The sequence below is a fragment of the Bos grunniens genome, chromosome X (assembly GCF_055505025.1).
Source record: "Bos grunniens cultivar Pamir isolate PY7600 chromosome X, Bosgru_T2T1.0, whole genome shotgun sequence".
Lineage (NCBI taxonomy): Eukaryota > Metazoa > Chordata > Mammalia > Artiodactyla > Bovidae > Bos > Bos grunniens.
In genome coordinates, this window is record NC_141194.1 from 103247094 (window position 1) to 103268335 (window position 21242).

Genomic DNA, 21242 nt, shown 5'->3' on the forward strand with positions numbered 1-21242 from the left:
ATATTAATGTATTAAAAATTATTTTAGGATCCCTGATGATGTTAATGAAATTGGTAGACCCTACTGACAACAAGCACTTCAAAAAATATCAAAAGATATGTTATTGCAATGCAGAAACAATTTTATTTATAGGTATTTCACTTATACAGATTTACACATACTTTATGCACTGAAAAATACATCAAACAACCAGTGTTAGTAATTACATGTATTCCAGTTTAAAGATGCTCTATAATAGTCATTCCAACATATTTACACAAAAACCTGTTTATTCCTTTTTAAAAACTACAGCTACAAATAACAAAGCCAAAACAAAATTTTAAGAATGACTGTTTATGATGGCTCTTGTACTTTTAATCTTCACAATTTTAATGTTACTTTACACAACTTGTCTACAATGGTAGTTCTTAATACTGCTGCTGCTGCTGCTAAGTCACTTCAGTCGTGTCTGACTCTGCAGCCCCATAGATTGCAGCCCATCAGGCTCCCCCGTCCCTGGGATTCTCCAGGCAAGAACACTGGAGTGGGTTGCCATTTCCTTCTCCAATGCATGGACGTGAAAAGTGAAAGTGAAGTCGCTCAGTTGTGTCCAACCCTCAGTGACCCCATGGACTGCAGCCTTCCAGGCTCCTCCATCCATGGGATTTTCCAGGCAAGAGTACTGGAGTGGGGTGCCATTGCCTTCTCTGGTTCTTAATACTAACTCCATTCAAAAGCAGAAATGATAATTACACACATCACCCAGTCTAAAAACTGAACCTATTCTCACAAATATTTCCAAAATTTATGTCAATTAATAGTCTGCACTGAGCTGTTTATAAAGTATATGTGTGTATACACATTAATAAATAATTATGTATGCATGTATATGATTATGGCAAATCCATATCTTAGCCTATATAAACCCATAAAGTGGCAGATTCATGAAACTGAAAATATGACATTGTATAGAGCACTAAGAGTCATTTATGTCTTTTTTTTGTCTCAGAGATATTAAAAGTAAATAAGGTGTTAATTCAAATAAAGATGATTATTTTAATTAATTGTTTGGTAAATATTTTAGTTATGCCAACCGAGTAAAAGTTGACCATTACTGAAGGCAAATTTATCTTAGCTTTTTTGTGTGTGCAAAAGAAGTAGAATCTGCACAGGTACTTAAGAAAAAGTTTAATTTTTCATGTATAATTTAATGTTACTGGATCTGTGAGCCTTCAGAAAACAAGGAAACTTTATGAAGAGATGCACCGCAGTTACATTAGAGGCAAAGCAATTTGGAAGTAAAATAAATAAATAAATAAATAACAAAACACATAAGCATGTATTCAAAATGCACTGGATATGACAGGAGTTTTATTAAATAAAAGGTGCTGTGTAGGATGATATAAGGGATAAGGGATAATTAAAGTTTGGAAGTGAGGCATGAGTTTAAAAGAGGAGAGAATAACATTGTCAATGTAGATGCATGATCTTTGAACAAGTTGTCTTTATGCTTATATTACGTTTTTTTCTGCTAAAAATTTGACAAACATATAAACGCAAACATGTATGTACTTATTATACATACCGTAATCCATTTTATTCCCACTGTATAAGAATTACATAAACATCAAATTAAAATGAACTTTCTTCTAGACTCACAATTAGGTCTCTCAATTTTAAGAGTTCGATATGACTGTCTTTCAAGTTCCACATCTAAAAAGACTTCATTGTATGTACCTCATCATTTCTACAATTTGCGTGCATTTTGAAATAAATGTGTGTATAGTCTTGGAACCAACTAAAATGTATGTACGTAAAACAGAGTTGTAGCACAGTGTAGAATTTTGTTGTTAAATGTTATCAGTTGCTCTAGATTCAGATAATGATAACTTCATATAGCATGCCACTTTTTGTCCTATTTAAAATGTTAAATGTTATCAATTGCTCTAGATAAATGTTAAATGAAATAAAATAAATAAAATGTTAAATGTTATCAATTTGTTGTTAAATGTTATCAATTGCTCTAGATTCAGATAATGATAACTTCATATATCATGTCCCTTTTTGTCCTATTTAAAATGAAAAAATAATATTTTGTAGCACTAAAGTCTGGATCTTTATAGAGTCAAACAGTTTTATCAGATAGACAAAATATACCCATGTTCAATGAAAAACTGCATTTTGGCTCCAGATATTTTGGCAACACATAGATAAAGCTATGATACCTATCTGGAAGAAAAATCAGCACCTTCTCTTGAATAACTATATTTATGTGAAAAAAAAAAAGGTTCAATCTGAACATCATAAATAATGTATATAATTATCTACAAGAAAGGCACCCAATACATAGTTCCAAATGAGTGATCAAATAAAATTAATAATAAGATAAATTAAAAAATAATAATAAGATAGTCTCTCATTTAAGAGTTCATAAATTAGTTTTCCAGAGTCCATGCAATTTCATTTTTGTGTGTTTTTTCTCAGCTTGAATATGAGACTTGTGTGTATGTGTGAGGTTGTGTTGAATTACTTCAAGGCTGTGATACTGAACAACTATTTGAGCTCTATATTTGTATTACTAGAAACTTTTTTGTTTAAGGTGATAGCATTTATGAGCAATTCTGTTTAGTTTTAAAGTATTATTGTAATAAAGATCTGCATTTTGAAACTGAGGTTAGAACTGATATGTAATAAGACAAATAAATATATTTTAATGCTTATTATTGGATTTCTGAAAAAGTTTTTCACCAGTATTGTATATTCGTTTACTTCTAACAACAACCAAATAGAGTAAAAGTGGTATTATTCAAAATTTCTCTAAGTATCTAATGAAACCATTATTTTGCTATCTAATGTGTTTTATCAAGTATTAAGACAAAACAATGAAAATGCTTCAAAAGTGTATTTCAAAGAGAACAACATTTTATGAAATAAATCAATGAATAATTAATAAATATAAGGCTCCAAGACAAGGGATAAAAGTGCAAATATTTCTAGAATATCCATTGAGATACTTCATTTTCATTATTATGTCAATTTGACTATCTGAAACCAAATAGAATGTGACTTTTTTTTACTTCACAAAAACACTTACTCCTAATTGGGTAGTACAGTGTATGTGTAGATAATTAAATATAATTAATCACTTATAAAGGGACAGTTAATTTTAACTGAGAATATCTAGAATATGAAAAAGGCAAGAGTTGGTTATGAGACTTTTTGGAAATAATTATATAACTTGGTTGTTCATTCTAAGGGAACTTATGGAAGGTAATTAGATGGCATTCTTTTTATCGAAAAAGCTTTTTCATTGACTTGATATTCTCACTGAGGGGAGATTAGTCTCACAGTTGAGATATAAAGCATGCCTCTTTATTATATCTTCAACTAGTCAGACTCTGCTATTTAATAAATGTCTAATCATGCATCAATAAAAATAAACAATATGCATAATAATTGAGTCAATCACCACTATTTATAAAAAATCCTGCATGTATAGTTTATCATAAAAAAAGAACATGTTTCAGTGCCATTCTCCCAAATCATCCCACCCTCTCACCCAGAAGGATGGTATGGGGAGGGAGGAGGGAGGAGGGTTCAGGATGGGGAACACGTGTATACCTGTGACAGATTCATGTTGATATATGGCAAAACTAATACAATATTGTAAAGTTAAAAAATAAAATAAAATAATAACAGGATGTAAAAAAAGGAAAAAAAAGAATAGAATACTTCTTTAATTTTAAAGTGCACCACTTTTAAAGGTTAAACAGAATTACCAACTGAATTATAAAGAAAAACTTACTGGAATAGCTTGAAATAAAAACAAATAGTTTAAAAATTCTTCATGTAAGATCTATCTAAGATTTACTAAATTTTTCTACAACAAATAAGTATTATATGTCCAATAAAAATAAAGGCATATGACTATGCTACAATTTTAAAAAGTCTGCTCCTAATTCAAATACCATATAAGGCCACAGGTGTTATAATATGAACATCCATAATGCATGAAAAAAACACATTGCACAGTAGTTCTTTTGAAAAATAATTATATACAACACATACAGCTTCATAATATCATGAGAACTTTGGGTATGCTAGAAATCTAAATATTTAAAGTACACAAAACTAAGGAAAATCTAAGAAACATGTCTATTACACAAAAGCACCTACAGGAAACATTTACAGAGTATTGCCCAAGTTCATATAAGATTACTAAAATCTGCTTGTCCTATAGCACTTCAGTTGCGATGAGGTTTCATATCACACCTAACTAGAAGCACAATTACAAAATCTAATTAATTGTGACTAATGCAGGTGACAAAATTGTAAAATGAGGCAGTATTAATTTGTGTTAAAATTAGATTAGCAAATATTGTACAAAATAATGATTGATTGAATCCAAATTCAACTTAAAAAATTATTCTAAACTGTAAATTTCCTCATTGATAACATCAACAGGATGTTCAGCCGAGAAAACAAAATTATACATAAAAGATTAACTAATAGAGTTTTGCAAAGAAAATGTACTGGTCATAGCAAACACCCTCTTCCAACAACACAAGAGAGGACTCTACACATGGACATCACCAGATGGTTAACACCGAAATCAGACTGATTATATTCTTTGCAGCCAAAGGTGGAGAAGCTCTATGCAGTCAACAAAAACAAGACGAGGAGCTCACTGTGGCTCATATCATGAACTCCTTATTGCCAAATTCAGACTTAAATTGAAGAAAGTAGGGAAAACCACTAGACCATTCAGGTATGACCTAAATCAAATCCTTATGATTATACGGTGGAAGTGAGAAATAGACTTAAGGGCCTAGATCTGATAGATAGAGTGCCTGATGAACTAGGAATGAGGTTCGTGACATTGTACACGAGACAGGGATCAAGACCATACCCATGGAAAAGAAATGCAAAAAAACAAAATGGCTGTCTGGGGAGGCCTTACAAATAGCTGTGAAAAGAAGAGAAGTGAAAAGCAAAGGAGAAAAGGAAAGATATAAACATCTGAATGCAGAGTTCCAAAGAATAGCGAGAAGAGATAAGGAAGCCTTCCTCAGTGATCAATGCAAAGAAATAGACTAAAACAACAGAATGGGAAAGACTAGAGATCTCTCCAAGAAAATTAGAGATACCAAAGGAACATTTCATGCAAAGATGGGCTCAATAAAGGACAGAAATGGTATGGACCTAACAGAAGCAGAAGATATTAAGAAGCTGTGGCAAGAATACACAGAGGAACTCTACAAAAAAGATCTTCACGACCCAGATAATCATGATGATGTGATCACTGACCTAGAGCCAGACATCCTGGAATGTGAAGTCAAGTGGGCCTTATAAAGCATCACTAAGAACAAAGCTAGTGGAAGTGATGGCATTCCAGTTGAGCTATTTCAAATCCTGAAAGATGATGCTGTGAAAGTGCTGCACTCAATATGCCAGGAAATTTGGAAAACTCAGCAGTGGCCACAGGACTGGAAAAGCTCAGTTTTCATTCCAATCCCAAAGAAAGGCAATGCCAAAGAATGCTCAAACTACTGCACAATTGCACTCATCTCACACACTAGTAAAGTAATGCTCAAAATTCTCCAAGCCAGGCTTCAGCAATATGTGAACTATGAACTTCCAGATGCTCAAGCTGGTTTTAGAAAAGGCAGAGGAACCAGAGATCAAATTGCCAAGATCTGCTGGATCATGGAAAAAGCAAGAGAGTTCCAAAAAAACATATATTTCTGTTTTATTGACTATGCCAAAGCCTTTGTGTGGATCACAATAAACTGGAAAATCATGAAAAAGATGGGAATACCAGACCACCTGACCTGCCTCTTGAGAAACCTGTATGCAGGTCAGGAAGCAACAGTTAGAACTGGACATTGAACAACAGACTGTTTCTTAATATGAAAAGGAGTACGTCAAGGCTGTATATTGTCACCCTGCTTATTTAACTTATATGCAGAGTACATCATGACAAACGCTTGGCTGGAAGAAGCACAAGCTGGAATCAAGATTGCCAGGAGAAATATCAATAACCTCAGATATGCAGATGATACCACCCTATGGCAGAAAGTGAAGAGGAACTAAAAAGCCTCTTGATGAAAGTGAAAGTGGAGAGTGAAAAAGTTGGCTTAAAGCTCAATATTCAGAAAATGAAGATCATGGCATTTGGTCCCCTCACTTTATGGGAAATAGATGGGAAAACAGTGGCAACAGTGTTAGACTTTATTTTGTTGGGCTCCAAAATCACTGCAGATGGTGACTGCAGCCATGAAATTAAAAGAGGCTTACTCCTTGGAAGGAAAGTTATGACCCACCTAGATAGCATATTGAAAAGCAGAGACATTACTTTGCCAACAAAGGTCCATCTAGTCAAGGCTATGGTTTTTCCTTTGGTCACGTATGGATGTTGGAGTTGAACTGTGAAGAAAGTTGAGTGCCAAAGAATTGATGCTTTCTGGGATTTCTTTAGAAGGAATAATGCTGAAGCTGAAACTCCAGTACTTTGGCCACCTCATGCAAAGAGTTGACCCATTGGGAAAGACTCTGATGATGGGTGGGATTGAGGGTAGGAGGAGAAGGGGATGACAGAGGATAAGATGGCTGGATGGCATCACTGACTCGATGGAGGTGAGTCTGAGTGAACTCCGGGAGTTGGTGATGGACAGGGAGGCCTCACGTGCTGTGATTCATGGTATCACAAAGATTCGGACACGACTGAGTGACTGAACTGAATTGAATGGATAGAATGAAAATTGTTTTATAAGATTTTCAATTTAAGTCATCGAAAATAAAAGTAACTTATAAATATATTATGGCAAAACTATTCTACTTGTAAAAATAATCTTTTATATTTAATGAAAAATAAGGAATTGAATTTAGCAATATTATTTTTCAGTTTATGTTCTGTGGATTTTAATCAAAAGAAAGTAATAGTCCTTTGAGTGCTTCCAGGTGTGAAGTTATACAGCATATTCTACTTAATCAATTAGATAGTCCATAAAAGTTTATTTGATGACTAGTCTTAAGATTTTGTTTCCTTCAGTTTTCTCTATTCACTGGCTAGAATATGAACCAAAGAGACCATCAAGGACACTTCACTGAGAATATTCTAGGAGTCCATTAATGGCAACACAATAGATGCGAAAATACCTGAGATCTTGTAAGGCAAACATGTAAGAACACCAATGATTAAATTAAAAGTGTCAGCAAAGCAACTGACAAAGAAGGAATCAACTAGAAAAGTACATATTTTTGTTCTCTCTGGCCATTGTGAAAAATAGATTCAGTGATGTCCATACTATTCTCAAAGGGTAATATTATTTCTTCAAGCATAAGCAAAGGACAGACCAAGGGTAGTCAATAATCAAAAGCAGGATCCATTTTCATCAATGGCCGAATTTTAAATACTGTTAAATCTCGATCATCATTAGTTTATATGGGTAAATATTTAGCCACAAAAGCAGGAAAGAAATCATTTCAGAAGTTCCTTTCTCACAGAAATAGTATTCTGTGAGATGGGATCACTAGCAGCTTTCAAAATAATTTCTATTTTCATCTTTTACAAAGATGACACCCAAACAAATATTGAGAAATTTTGTTAAGGGATTCTAAATAACTGTTTCATACTGTTCATGGGGTTCTCATGGCAAGAATACTGAAGTGGTTTGCCATTCCCTTCTCCAGTGGAACACATTCTGTCAGACCTCTCCACCCCATATGCTACTGAATATCAGTGGAGAAATAACTCCAGAAAGAATGAAGGGATGGAGTCAAAGTAAAAACAATACCCAGTTGTGTATATGACTGGTGATAGAAGCAAGGTCTGATGCTGTAAAGAGCAATATTGCATAGGAACCTGGAATGTCAGGTCCTTGAATCAAGGCAAATTGGAAGTGGTCAAACAAGAGATGGCAAGAGTGAATGTCGACATTCTAGGAATCAGCGAACTAAAATGGACTGGAATGGGTGAATTTAACTCAGATGACTATTATATCTACTACTGCGGGCAGGAATCCCTCAGAAGAAATGGAGTAGCCATCATGGTCAACAAAAGAGATTGAAATGCAGTACTTGGATGCAACCTCAAAAACGACAGAATGATCTCTGTTCGTTTCCAAGGCAAATCATTCAGTATCACAGTAATCCAAGCCTATGCCCCAACCAGTAATGCTGAAGAAGCTGAAATCGAATGGTTCTATGATGACCTACAAGACCTTTTAGAACTAACACCCCACAAAGATGTCCTTTTCATTATAGGGGACTGGAATGCAAAAGTAGGAAGTCAAGAAACACCTGGAGTAACAGGCAAATTTGGCCTTGGAATATGGAATGAAGCAGGGCAAAGACTAATAGAGGTTTGCCAAGAAAATGCACTGGTCATAGCAAGCACCCTCTTCCAAAAACACAAGAGAAGAACACATGGACATCATCAGATGGTCAACACCGAAATCAGATTGGTGATGGACAGGGAGGCCTGGCGTGCTGTGATTCATGGGGTCGCAAAGAGTGGGACACGACTGAACGACTGAACTGAACTGAAATAACTGTTTCAAGACATTTTCATCTTCATATATACAAAGGAGTAATTAGGAGTTTTCCTTATTACAGTCATAAAGGAAATGTTCACAGAAGTAGAAGAAAAATGAAGTGTTCTCTAGTTCACAGAATGTTTCTAATATTTAAAATGCTCTTTTATAATAATTATATGTACAAATGGTCATGAAGCCCCAGTAGTTGATCATGGGACATGTGAAGTATTAATTCATTTTCTTGGGTTTCATCACTTTACTTACAATTAAACTGAGGCTATGGATTTTCGAAACTCCTACTCTTAGTACACCATCTTGGTACCTGCAGGGCCTTGACTCTAAGGGTATAATGAGTTGGCTCAATTTTCACATTCCTTGAAATGATTTGAATTAAACTCAAATATTTAATTTAAGAAGTGGGAGAGGAATTATAAGATTATTCTATATGAATAACTTTCACAAAGGTAAAATTTAATTTTAAGTATTTTTCTACAAGTTGTTTATAAGTATTGCAATATAATATTGTAATTTACGTGACACTTCTCATTACCAGTAAGAGCTACAATCACAATCTTTATCATTAACTAAGTTATATTTAAAACATCAAATAGCAAGTATGTTCAAGGAATTTGATATTAATGGAGGTACCAGAGATTTGTACTGAGTAAATGCAAATGCTAACTTTTAATAGAAATCTTAAAAAAATACTGCCTATATGTCAGATACATAAGAATTACACTAATTCTAAATGCTAAATAAATCATAAACCACTTGTAAATACCTTTACACCAAAGAACACTTCAAATACTACACTAATTTAATGTATATACATAATAGACCAAATTCTATTCTCACTTTGCAAGGTAAGATGATACACAATGAAGCATTTGAATGATAAGCCAGGAAACATCTGTTATGTAATAATTTTAAGGGTCCTTTATACTCCCTTTTTGTCACACAAAATTGTGTGTTTCTTTAACTTTTATTAGTATTGTTAGTAAATCATAAGCAGCTTAAAAAATACAATATAAAATTAAGACACATCATTCCTTCCTCAGTAAATATGTACACCCAGTTTGAGGCATTCAGTCATTTGTATAGGAAATTGGTTGATCAACATATTGTGGAGAATATGTTTAAGTGCAAATTACTCAAAGCAATGGAATGTATTCAGAAAATTAATGCCAGAGAAATAATGCAGATCTATCTAGCTGTGACTATAGTGTTGTATATTTTCCTTTGTAGTTTCAAAATTAAGATTAAAATCTTTCAAAATATCCTATTTAAATCCTTATCTCTACTCTCATATGATAGGAATTAATGAGAATTACGTTTCATTACATAAGAAATACCAGCATGTTTTTTCCAAAATGTCAGGGAGTATAAAGAACTGACATTCTTGAGAGGTAAAAATATTAAAAAAAAAACCAACCTTATTTTTCAGTATTTATAGAAAAAGAAACATAATTACAGCAAAAATAAATTTTTAATGATTAAAGTAGTGAAACAACATGATTATAGTCGACATAAAAACCTATTAAAATTTGTTTATATAATCTAACTTTTAAGCAGAGTGATGGATATTTATACTTATTTTCTCAACAACACTGTATTAGTGAATATTTTTCAAAAAATCAACTAGAGTGTTTTTGCTTGTTGCTGTTTGGAGTATTAAAGACAATCTCTTTCCCTGGATACCTTTCAGAGTGTAGCTTGGATAATTCAGCTTCACTTCCAGACTCCTGGAGATGATGTTTAAAATCTTCAGCAATCGAACCAGGCAAGTAATTCCATGTTTCATGATTGATATATTAATCATCAGTTTGTACATCAAGACACATTATATTACATCACAATTGTTGACATTCAGAGCAAGCAAATGGAGAAATAGCATGATAAAACTTTTTTTTTTTTTATCACACTGCACTATTTCTTCCACAAATTTAAAATTTTGATTGCAAATTATAGCCAAAGTAATATGAGGTTCAGTGGGACATAATCTTTAATGTGGTTTTTGTTTTGCTTGCCTTTATAGTGGGAAATCCAGACTACAAGATTAATGATCTTAGCCAAATTTTGAAATCACAAATCATTGATTTTTTTGGAAGGGGAATGGAATTATGTTGTTCCTAGAAAGTTATATCTCACTGTAGATTTCAATAGTTGATGTCCTGGAATCAGTCTAGGACAAGAAAAATAACATGTTATCAAAATCAGGTGGCTGTGTTCTAGGAGTCTTAGTTGCCAATCATGCTATGTGGCTAAAATTCATATTGCTAAAATACAGATACACAAGATCAAGGTTATGGAATTTAACAGTGGTGAATACCAATCTTATTCCAAGCTAATTCAGACTCCTCTTACATTTAAAATCCATTTATAATACCTACATTCATGTAACCATGAATTGTTTCTTTTTGAAATGAAGTATCTTAAATACATGGCTAAGACAGTGACTTGTACACAGAAGGCCATTTCAAGATAATAAATTCATTTTTTCCTATTTTCCAAATATATTTTCTTCACAATATTTTAATGGGAGAACTGTGTTAAGCAAGGCTTCTTTTTGGCATTGTATCTCTTTTATACAAGTATCAAAATTGATTCTAAAATGATTATTCTTACTGTTTTCCCAGAGTCACACCAAGCAAACCCTATCTGCTTACTCTGAAAGATGGAAATAAAAAGCAAACTGTAAGATCATCTTTCAAACTTCTTGTTTTTAATTTCTACTACAATATATACAGAAATGCCATCCAGAATACTTGTAAAAATTTATATCAAAGAGGAGTATCTTTGCTGGGTTTATACCATTAAATGAAGTGTATATAGAAAGAGTGAAGAACATTGCAAATGTTGCAAAAAATACAAGGATTCAAATTATTTTTAGTATCACATTAGTCTCCCTAAGTTCACCAATTCATGTCCAGAAGATATTTAGTAATTAATCTGAAACATCTGTCAACCAATGACATAAAATATATAATTTACCTATTTCCTAAGATCTGAAAAAGTAGAATTTCATCTGAGAACACATTGATTCTAAGATAGTCCTTTTAGCTAATTAAAACCAAATCATAACCAAGATTTTATTCTCATTAGCATCTACTTTCCTTATTTTGCCTGTCCTGTGAAATTATTATCCTATGTTTAGGAAAAGATTTCTTTGCTAAATAAAATAAAATGTCTGAATAAAAGTTATTAATTGTATTGACTTTCTCAAGATTAGAAAATAGTTTAAAAAAATAGTTTAAAAGAAGCAGAAGATATTTGGAAAACCATCTATGGTTTGCTTACTGTATGTTCTTGTCTTCATGTAAAATAAGTCTAGCTCTTAAACATCTCCATGCTTTTGAAAACAGTTGAAACCAGAATTTTCTCTTTTAACAAACTTTAAAAGCCATTCTATTAAAAATGATGCTTTGTGAAAGTAATTCACAAACCCTACTCATTGTAGGTTTTTAAGTGAATCACAAATTTACCCCCAGGAAAAGTGATATTAGGCTACACAAAACACATAAAGTGCTAGTCATAAAAAATACTTTTTTGTTGAGAAATGTTTCCAAAAACAGAATGATAGCAATGAGAAATAGGAAATGAGATCACACTTTTTAATGGTTACATATAAATAAAAACTCACCATGATGAGATGTTAGGCATCTGTTATGTTTGCCACCCATTTAAGATCCACCTTGGTAGAAAACATGGGGCTCATGTAAACTGTAGAAATAACCACTGCCCTGTAAACTTATTCAAAGCATATAAAAAACTCCACAGAGAGTAGGGTTCTATTTTACCATTTACAATAGCATAATTATGAAATTATTGTAACAAAAATGAACGCACAGCTAAATTAGTTTCTTAATTTTGCTCAGTGATTGAGAAAGGCTAACATTGTATTATTTAACTATGCATTGATCCTTGAGTGACTTCGATTCTTAAGACATTTCCTAATCATAAATTATTTTCATTGCTATTTGGAATCCTGATAGATTTCTTTAATATCTCTAACTTTGGTGAGAAGAAACTTATTCTGACTTTCATATTACTACATTTTATTAAGCCTAACTAAGTTTTTAGAAGCTTTTATTCATTGAAATTGAGATGAAGACCTTCTTAAGAGTAACACAAACAAAGTCAACATATGGCATGATTTTGCAAGAAAAAAAAGTAGATAAATTCCATCATATAACTTTATTAAGGAAATAATCATACTTAAATTATTTAATTTAGTTGTGGATTTCTAGATACATTTTTATTCATTTCTCCATGAAATATCATTAAGAAGACTATATAAGCTCTTGTTTTCATAATTCATTGGATTTTAAATTGCTGTACGCAGGTGCCTTGGGTCTTAATATGCTCATATTTTCCTTCAGGCCCATTAGAGAAAGCAATCATATTTCATTTTCCAAAAGTCATTATCTCTTAAGAATGTCTCTTGAAGTGCTCAATACCTTGCATGAATATGCAAATACTCAAATGAATATCTAGAGTAGAGGTCTCATATATATTTCATTCTCTTGACTGAACATGAGACTAGCATGACTTCATTTTCCTAATTTCATTCTTGCTACATTGTGTCAATACAGATGTATAAACCAAAATAATGGTGAGTTCCTAATCTGAACATTATACTCCCTTTTCATTGTGGGGGCTAGGAAGCATGGTGAGTGGGGAGGATATCTGGATGCTATTCGACTATCTTGGGTAGACAGATTTTACCAACTGAAGATGGCAGTCTCAGTACCATTAAGATTTGCTTATCAAATTCCAAAAGGTATTATTGTGATATATGCAGCCCGGGCTGTTCTCGTCCTCATGCACACAACTGTACTGAGGACAGTGTCATGACCTCCAAAAATTTTGGAGTTTTTCCAGTATATTGGAGAAGGAAATGGCAACCCACTCCAGTACCCTTGCCTGGAAAATCCCATGGACTGAGAAACCTGGTAGGCTACAGTCCATGGGGTCACAAAGAGTCGGACACGACTGAGTGACTTCACTTCACTTCACTTCACTTCTCTCTAACAGGAAGTGTCATAGTGCCATCTACAGACAACACTGCCTCTATTATAATCATCATTTCTCACCCAATTTTCCTATAATTAGGAGTCATTTTGTTTTGATTTTCCATTAAACTTAAATGAATCCATATACCTATTTGGATAATTCTGAAAAATATGATCGTTTTGATCCCCCATTGAGTCAGTAGATTCTGTAAAGCCCTACTTCAACTGAAAATAATTTTGAAAAATAAAGTTAGAAAGGTTAGTGAGAAACTTTGATTACCTACCAGTCTGGTGTGTACAGACACAGGGGTCTTGATATTTGTCACTGGATAGCTGCACTCAGAAATGCTGTAGGGATCAGAACTGCTGGAGGAACACTTGGAGATGGAATCACAGCCCACAAAGGTGTTATCAAGAGGCAGTTCCTGGATGATGTGGTGCTTTAAATTTAGGGGAGTTTCTGGCTGGATCTGGAAAGCAGGCTGTGGAGAGGCAGATTTGTAGTGCTGGGCCAAATCAGGGCTGTCAGGCTTGAAAGTAGTAGGTGTAGTGCCCCAGTTGTACTTGACCATAGTTTGCTCTTCCAGTTCAACGGGAAGGTCTAGTGTGACGGTGTTTCTATCATTGTCAGCATCCTCTGCCTTAGCTTCTTTAATAGTGACAAAGTTAAGCAGTAAGTTCTTAGGGGTATGCTTCTTCTTTTTCTTCATCATCATCATCTGCCTGTTTTCAGGGTTTGGAGTAACCCATTCAGAATTCTGCTTGTTTTTCTGAGCAGCCTTAAGGTGTGGTGATTGGCGGCATCTTACTACAGCAGTGATGAAAATAACAAGAATGACAGTTATGGTGCCAGCAACAATGGCAACCATGATTTTGACATAGTCACTTGATGGTGAGGATGTATGAGTTGTCTCAACATTTTGGGTCACTGGTATTTCAATGTTTTTGCGCACCAATTCATAAATTAGTGTAGCATTGGTCATCGACTCATTAACAAATAGATTAACATTTATGACACTGAAGAGAGAATCAGGTTGCCCTAAATCCTTGGCTTTGACTATCAGTTTGTGTAAACCAAGATCTGCAAGGACACATTTTTCCTTCAGTGTAATGTTGCCTGTTGTTTGGTCAATCATAAACAGACCTTTTGTGTTTCCTCCTACAATGCTGTAACGAAGCTCTGCATTCATGCCAGTGTCATTGTCAATAGCAACTACCGTGAAGACCACTGTGCCTGGATTAGCAGATGGTGAAACCAATTCAAAAGAGTAGTTGGAAGGAGGGACAACAAAAACTGGTTTATTGTCATTGACATCGACCACATTTATAGTGACTTTGGCAGTTGAAGAATGTGATACCCTACCACCATCCTCAGCCTTTACATTGAAAGTATAAGATTCTTGTTTTTCTCTATCAAATGAAATATTCGGTTGGATGACACCACTCTGTGGATCAATTGTGAAGTCATCATTTGCATCTAAAATGGAGAGAGTTACTGCAGAATTTTCTCCATAATCAGGATCAGTTACAGTGATTAGTCCTACTGTGCCATGTCTTGGAAGGTTTTCTGGGACATAGAAGTTGTACTCATTGTGAGTGAAAATTGGACTATTGTCATTCTGATCAAGAATGGTCACTAAGACTGTGGCATTGGTTATTAAAGATGGCATCCCATTATCTTTTGCCAGAACTGTGAATGAGTATTTTTCCTGTTTTTCTCTATCCAATTTCTTCACTGCAGTCAGAATGCCTGTACGATGATCCAGGTTGAATTCAGATGGAGCATCAATGCCTAGCAGGTAATGTATCTCAGCATTACGCCCAGTGTCTGCATCTGTTGCACTTATTTTTGTCAACTGGGTACCAGGAGAGTTATTCTCAGGAACAGAAAGACTTATGAAAGGCTGAGTGAAAACTGGAGCATTGTCGTTTTCATCTTTTAATTTGATGAGGAGCATGGATGATTGATTCAAAGGAGGTTTGCCAGCATCTGAGGCCAGTAATTTAATTGCATATTCTCTTGTGGACTCATAGTCAAGATATGCAGCAGTCTCTAGGAGGAATTGATTACTGAACACTGGCCTTAATCTGAAAGGGACTTCATGATCTGTAAAGCACGTCACCCTACCGTTATGGTCAGCATCCTTATCTGTCACAGTTATGAGAGCAATTTTGGTGTTGAGAGGAGCATTTTCTGAAAGAACCACAGTGCCATTGATTGGATTAATGATGTATCTTATGTCAATCAATGGGACATTATCATTGACATCAGTAACATTTACTAGCACCATTGCTCTTGCTGGCATCAATCCACCATCACTTGCCAAAACCAGTAACTTGTGGTTTGGAGATTCCTCCCTATCCAGTGGTTCTTTTACTGTGATAAGTCCAGTGGTAGAGTTGAGGTGAAATAACCTCTTGGCCACGCTGGAGACAAGACTGCTGAAATAGAAATGAATCCTGGCATTTTCACCTATATCAGCATCTGTGGCATGGAGCTGTGTTACTGAAGAACCTACAGGAGCATTTTCTGGTATACTGACTTCAATCTCATTCTCCTTAAAAACTGGATGGTTGTCATTTGTATCAGCAACACTGACTTGCAAAATAGCAGTACTGGATCTTTGAGGAAAGCCACCATCTTCAACCTTTACTTTCATTACATATGTATCTTTCTCTTCCCTATCTAACTCCTTTTGAACTATTAGTTGTGGCATCTTTTCTCCTTCTGGGGTTTCAATGATATCAAGCCCAAAAATATTTTGACCCTGAAAAACAAAGAATTAAACATTTTAGCTTATGTTATTATTTAATGAGACTTGTTTTCAATTACTTGAAGCCACATGACATAGGATCAACTCAGAAATAAATGCCAGAGACTTAGGTTCTAAGTCCCAAATTTGTCTATAATAGTGTCAACACAAACAAGGTGCTTAACATCTCCAAACATTTGTGAAATTTGAATTGTTCTAGAAGATGTTCTCAGGTTACAGCATTTTACAGTGATAAGTATAACTAATTTTTTGAATTACTAAAGATTTCAAAAAGAAGAATAATGTAGAATTTAAAAAGAATTATCACCATTTCACATGGAAAATGAAATTATAAGTGAATTAACCATGGTTACTTCAAATGAATTAAAATATCTTACTGTAGATTTCAGCTGTTTAGGGCACTTTTCACTACCGAAAGTAACAATTAAGTATAAAATAACCAACACAAAAGTGCATATACAACGTCTAACAAATAAAGCTAAAACCTTTGGCAAAGGGAGTAAATATGCAAACTCTGATAAGAATAAAACTTTGTGTAAAGAATACAAAATTTCCCTTTTTTTCCCCCTATACAAAAAGGTGTTAAAATGAATTTTCGGGAATTCCCTGGTGATCCAGTGGTTTTGACATGGCACTTTTACTACTAGGGCCCAGGTTCAATTCATGGTCAGGGAACTAAAATGCTGCAAATACGGGGTGGCCAAAAAAAAAAAAAAAAAAAGCATCTTAGAGATTAACAGCACAATGTTATTTTAAATTCTTTTTGTTTTTTTTTTTTTTGTTGTTGTTGTTTTTTAATTAGCGGACACAATAGACTGAACCTACAGTCAACAAAAACAAAACCAGGAGCTGACTGTGGCTCAGATCATGAACTCCTTATTGCCAAATTCAGACATAAATTGAAGAAAGTAAGGAAAACCCTAGACCATTCAGGTATGACCTAAATCAAATCCCTTATGATTATACAGTGGAAGTGAGAAATAGGTTTAAGGGCCTAGATCTGATAGATGGAGTCCCTGATGAACTATGGAATGAAGTTTGTGACATTGTACATGAGACAGGGATCAAGACCATCCCCATGGAAAAGAAATGCAAAAAAGCAAAATGGCTGTCTGGAGAGCCTGACAAATAGCTGTGAAAAGAAGAGAAGTGAAAAGCAAAGGAGAAAAGGAAAGATATAAGCATCTGAATGCAGAGTTCCAAAGAATAGCAAGAAGAGATAAGGAAGCCTTCCTCAGTGAACAGTGCAAAGAAATAGAGGAAAACAACAGAATGGGAAAGACTAGAGATCTCTTCAAGTAAATGAGAGATACCAAGGGAACATTTCATGCAAAGATGGACTCGATAAAGGGCAGAAATGGTACGGACCTAACAGAAGCAGAAGATATTAAGAAGAGGTGGTAAGAATACACAGAAGATGGTGTGATCACTGACCTAGAGCCAGACATCCTAGAATGTGAAGTCAAGTGGGCCTTAGAAAGCATCACTAAGAACAAAGCTAGTGGAGATGATGGAATTCCAGTTGAGCTATTTCAAATCCTGAAGGCTGATGCTGTGAAAGTGCTGCACTCAATATGCCAGCAAATTTGGAAAGCTCAACAGTGGCCACAGGACTGGAAAAGGTCAGTTTTCATTCCAATCCCAAAGAAAGGCAATGCTAAAGAATGCTCAAACTACTGCACAATTGCACTCATCTCACACGCTAGTAAAGTAATGCTCAAAATTCTCCAAGCCAGGCTTCAGAAATATGTGAACTGTGAACTTCCTGATGTTCAAGCTGGTTTTTAAAAAGGCAGAGGAACCAGAGATCAAACTGCCAACATCCGCTGGATCATGGAAAAAGCAAGAGAGTTCCAGAAAAACATCTATTTCTGCTTTATTGACTATGCCAAAGCCTTTGACTATGTGGATCACAAGAAACTGTGGAAAATTCTGAAAGAGATGGGAATACCAGACCACCTGATCTGCCTTTTGAGAAATTTGTATGCAGGTCAGGAAGCAACAGTTAGAACTGGACATGGAACAACAGACTGGTTCCAAATAGGAAAAGGACTATGTCCTTGCTGTATATTGTCACCCTGCATATTTAACTTATATGCAGAGTAGATCATGAGAGACGCTGACTGGAAGAAACACAAGCTGGAATCAAGATTGCCAGGAGAAATATCAATAACCTCAGATATGCAGATGACACCACCCTTATGGCAGAAAGTGAAGAGGAACTAAAAAGCCTCTTGATGAAAGTGAAAGTGGAGAGTGAAAAAGTTGGCTTAAAGCTCAGCATTCAGAAAATGAAGATCTTGGCATCTGGTCCCATCACTTCATGGGAAATAGATGGGGAAACAGTGGAAACAGTGTCAGACTTTATTTTTTTGGGCTCCAAAATCACTGCAGATGGTGACTGCAGCCATGATATTAAAAAATGCTTACTCCTTGGAAGGAAAGTTATGACCAACCTAGATAGCATATTAAAAAGCAGAGGCATTACTTTGCCAACAAAGGTCCATCTAGTCAAAGCTATGGTTTTTCAGTGGTCATGTATGGATGTGAGAGTTGGACTATAAAGAAAGCTGAGCACTGAAGAACTGATGCTTTTGAACTGTGGTGTTGGAAAAGACTCTTGAGAGTCCCTTGGATTGCAAGAGATCCAACCAGTCCATCTTAAAGGAGATCAGTCCTGGGTGTTAATTGGAAGGACTGATGTTGAAGCTGTAACTCCAATACTTCAGCCACCTCATGCGAAGAGTTGACTCATTGGAAAAGACCCTGACTCTAGGAGGGATTGCAGGCAGGAGAAGGGGACAACAGAGGATGAGATGCCTGGATGGCATCACAGACTCGATGGACATGAGTTTGGGTGGACTCCGGGAATTGGTGATGGGCAGGGAGGCCTGGTGTGCTGTGTTACATGGGGTCGCAAGGAGTCGGACACAAAGGAGTGACTGAAGTGAACTGAACTGAATAGAACTATGACATTCATAGCATATCGTTCTTTGGTGTTAATGTAAGTCCCAAGAAAAGTAAGTCCTTCCATTGACTTATTTTTTCCCTCCATTTCATCAGATTTCAACACTAGGAACAGTTTACTCTTTTCTTTCTTATGAAAGAGTAGGTACTCATGAAGGTCACTGAAAATGACAGCGTCTTGATACTACCTCTGTCTTTTTATTTTAATTGTAGTATAATTGCTTTAAAGTGCTGTGTTAAGTTTCTGCTGTAGTGAATCAGCCATATCCCATCCCTCATGGACCTCCCTCCTACCTGCCTTTTTCACTCACCTAGGTCATCACAGCACTGAGCTGGGCTTCCTATGCTTTATAGCAGGTTCCCACTATTTCACACATGAGTGTGTATATGTCAATCTTAATCTTCCAGTTCATCCCACCCTCTCCTTCCCCCTTTGTTTACGTGTCCATTCTCTATGTCTGCCTCTCTGTTCTTGCCTTGGAAATAAGTTCATCTGTACCATTTTTTTTCTAGATTCCACATATATGCATTAATATATCATATTTGTTTTTCTCTTTTTTTTAAAAAATTATTTTTTTATTACACTGGGTTTTAATTGCTCTGCTTGGGCTTTTTTTAGTTGTGGAGAGCAGGGACTACTCTCTTGTTTGAAGCATGGCACAGGATCAGTAGTTGTGGTCCATGGGCTTAGTAGCTTCATAGCATGTGGGATCTTCCCAGACTAGGGATCAAACCAGTGTCTCCTGAATTGGCAGGCGGATTCTTATTCGCTGTACTACCAAGTAAGTCCTATTTTTATCTTTCTGACTTACTTCACTCAATGTCTGTCTTAAAGTGTATTTTTCTCTTACTTCAGAATGTGTGTGTGTATGTGTGTGTGTGTGACATAAGATAAATCTATATCTTTGCTTTTTTGTGGTCATGTGTCACTATCACTATTCTGTGTCCTCCAACTAAAAGAACAATCAAACTATGTGACTATATTATTTGGAATAAGCATTTGGGTTGAAATGTTTTAAAGTGTTCACTTAAATTCATAATGTTATAGACTGGCACAAAGGAGATTTAATTGAAGATACCAGGGTGATTATATACATGAGAACAGATGGGAACTGAAAGAAATTCATTCATCAGGTTTCCACTTTTTTCAGTAACTTAATTTTGAAAAGCCAGATTTTGACTTTTAGAAAAAAAAAAAGGAAAGGAAAGTCTTAAACAAATGACTAAATATGAGACATATATAAATGAAGCAGAGAACAAAATCTGATTCACTCTACCAACATCCTAGGAGGAAACCAACATTTTTTATGAGTATGTATAATAACTCAACATTATCTTTCTTACTTGTTCCATTGCCTGCTAGCTCACTCTCTTTCTCTGCAATTTCTAACACTTGCAAAATCTAAGCATGCCTCATAATATTAAAAAAAAAAAAGCTCTTTAATACTAGCAAATGTTTAGAATAAAAATTGGACTTGATCCCAGACATTTTAATGTTTTACATTTTATTTGAAAATATTGTCTTTTAAGGACTATATTTTCAAGCATGTGATTTTAATCACTAACTGTTTTTAATTGAAAACACGTGCAAAACAAATGAAATGTCACTCCTAATTGTTGATAGTCAGCTCTTTTTAGCAGCTGCTTCCCTTGTGCTCAAGTTAGATGAGCTGGTTTCATAAGAAAACAAGAATACAGTATATTGAATCCTTCAATCTCAGCACTAGAAGGAACTTCAGATATCATCTAGCCTTCCTTCTTCTCCTTTTACAAAAAGGACAATGAGATTCAGTGAGGTTGGGTGATTTGCTCATGATCACACAGTTAGTTTATTGTAGAGGCATATTTGAGCACCAAGTCTCTTGACTTTGAGTTCAACAGTTTCAACTATAGTTGCCTCTTAAAAGGGATGCCTTACTGATGTTGGCAAGAATTCTTCTACTATGGAGAGTTCTCAGGTGTGAGATAATCAG

The 21242-nt window shown here is 34.9% G+C and overlaps 1 protein-coding gene across 4 annotated transcripts in view; it reads right to left on the minus strand.

Moving 5' to 3' along the window:
* Positions 1 to 21242, minus strand: part of PCDH11X (protocadherin 11 X-linked) — a 431541-nt gene that overhangs the window by 310194 nt on the left and 100105 nt on the right. For 2 of the 4 annotated variants that reach the window (XM_086386944.1, XM_086386943.1), the window contains exon 3: positions 13813 to 16296. In XM_086386944.1, coding sequence (XP_086243070.1) covers positions 13813 to 16296 — 2484 coding nt within the window. Of the gene's footprint in view, positions 1 to 7236; positions 10699 to 12156; positions 12208 to 13812; positions 16297 to 21242 lie in introns of those variants that run through there. The other 2 variants (XM_086386946.1, XM_086386945.1) reach the window with 2 other exon arrangements.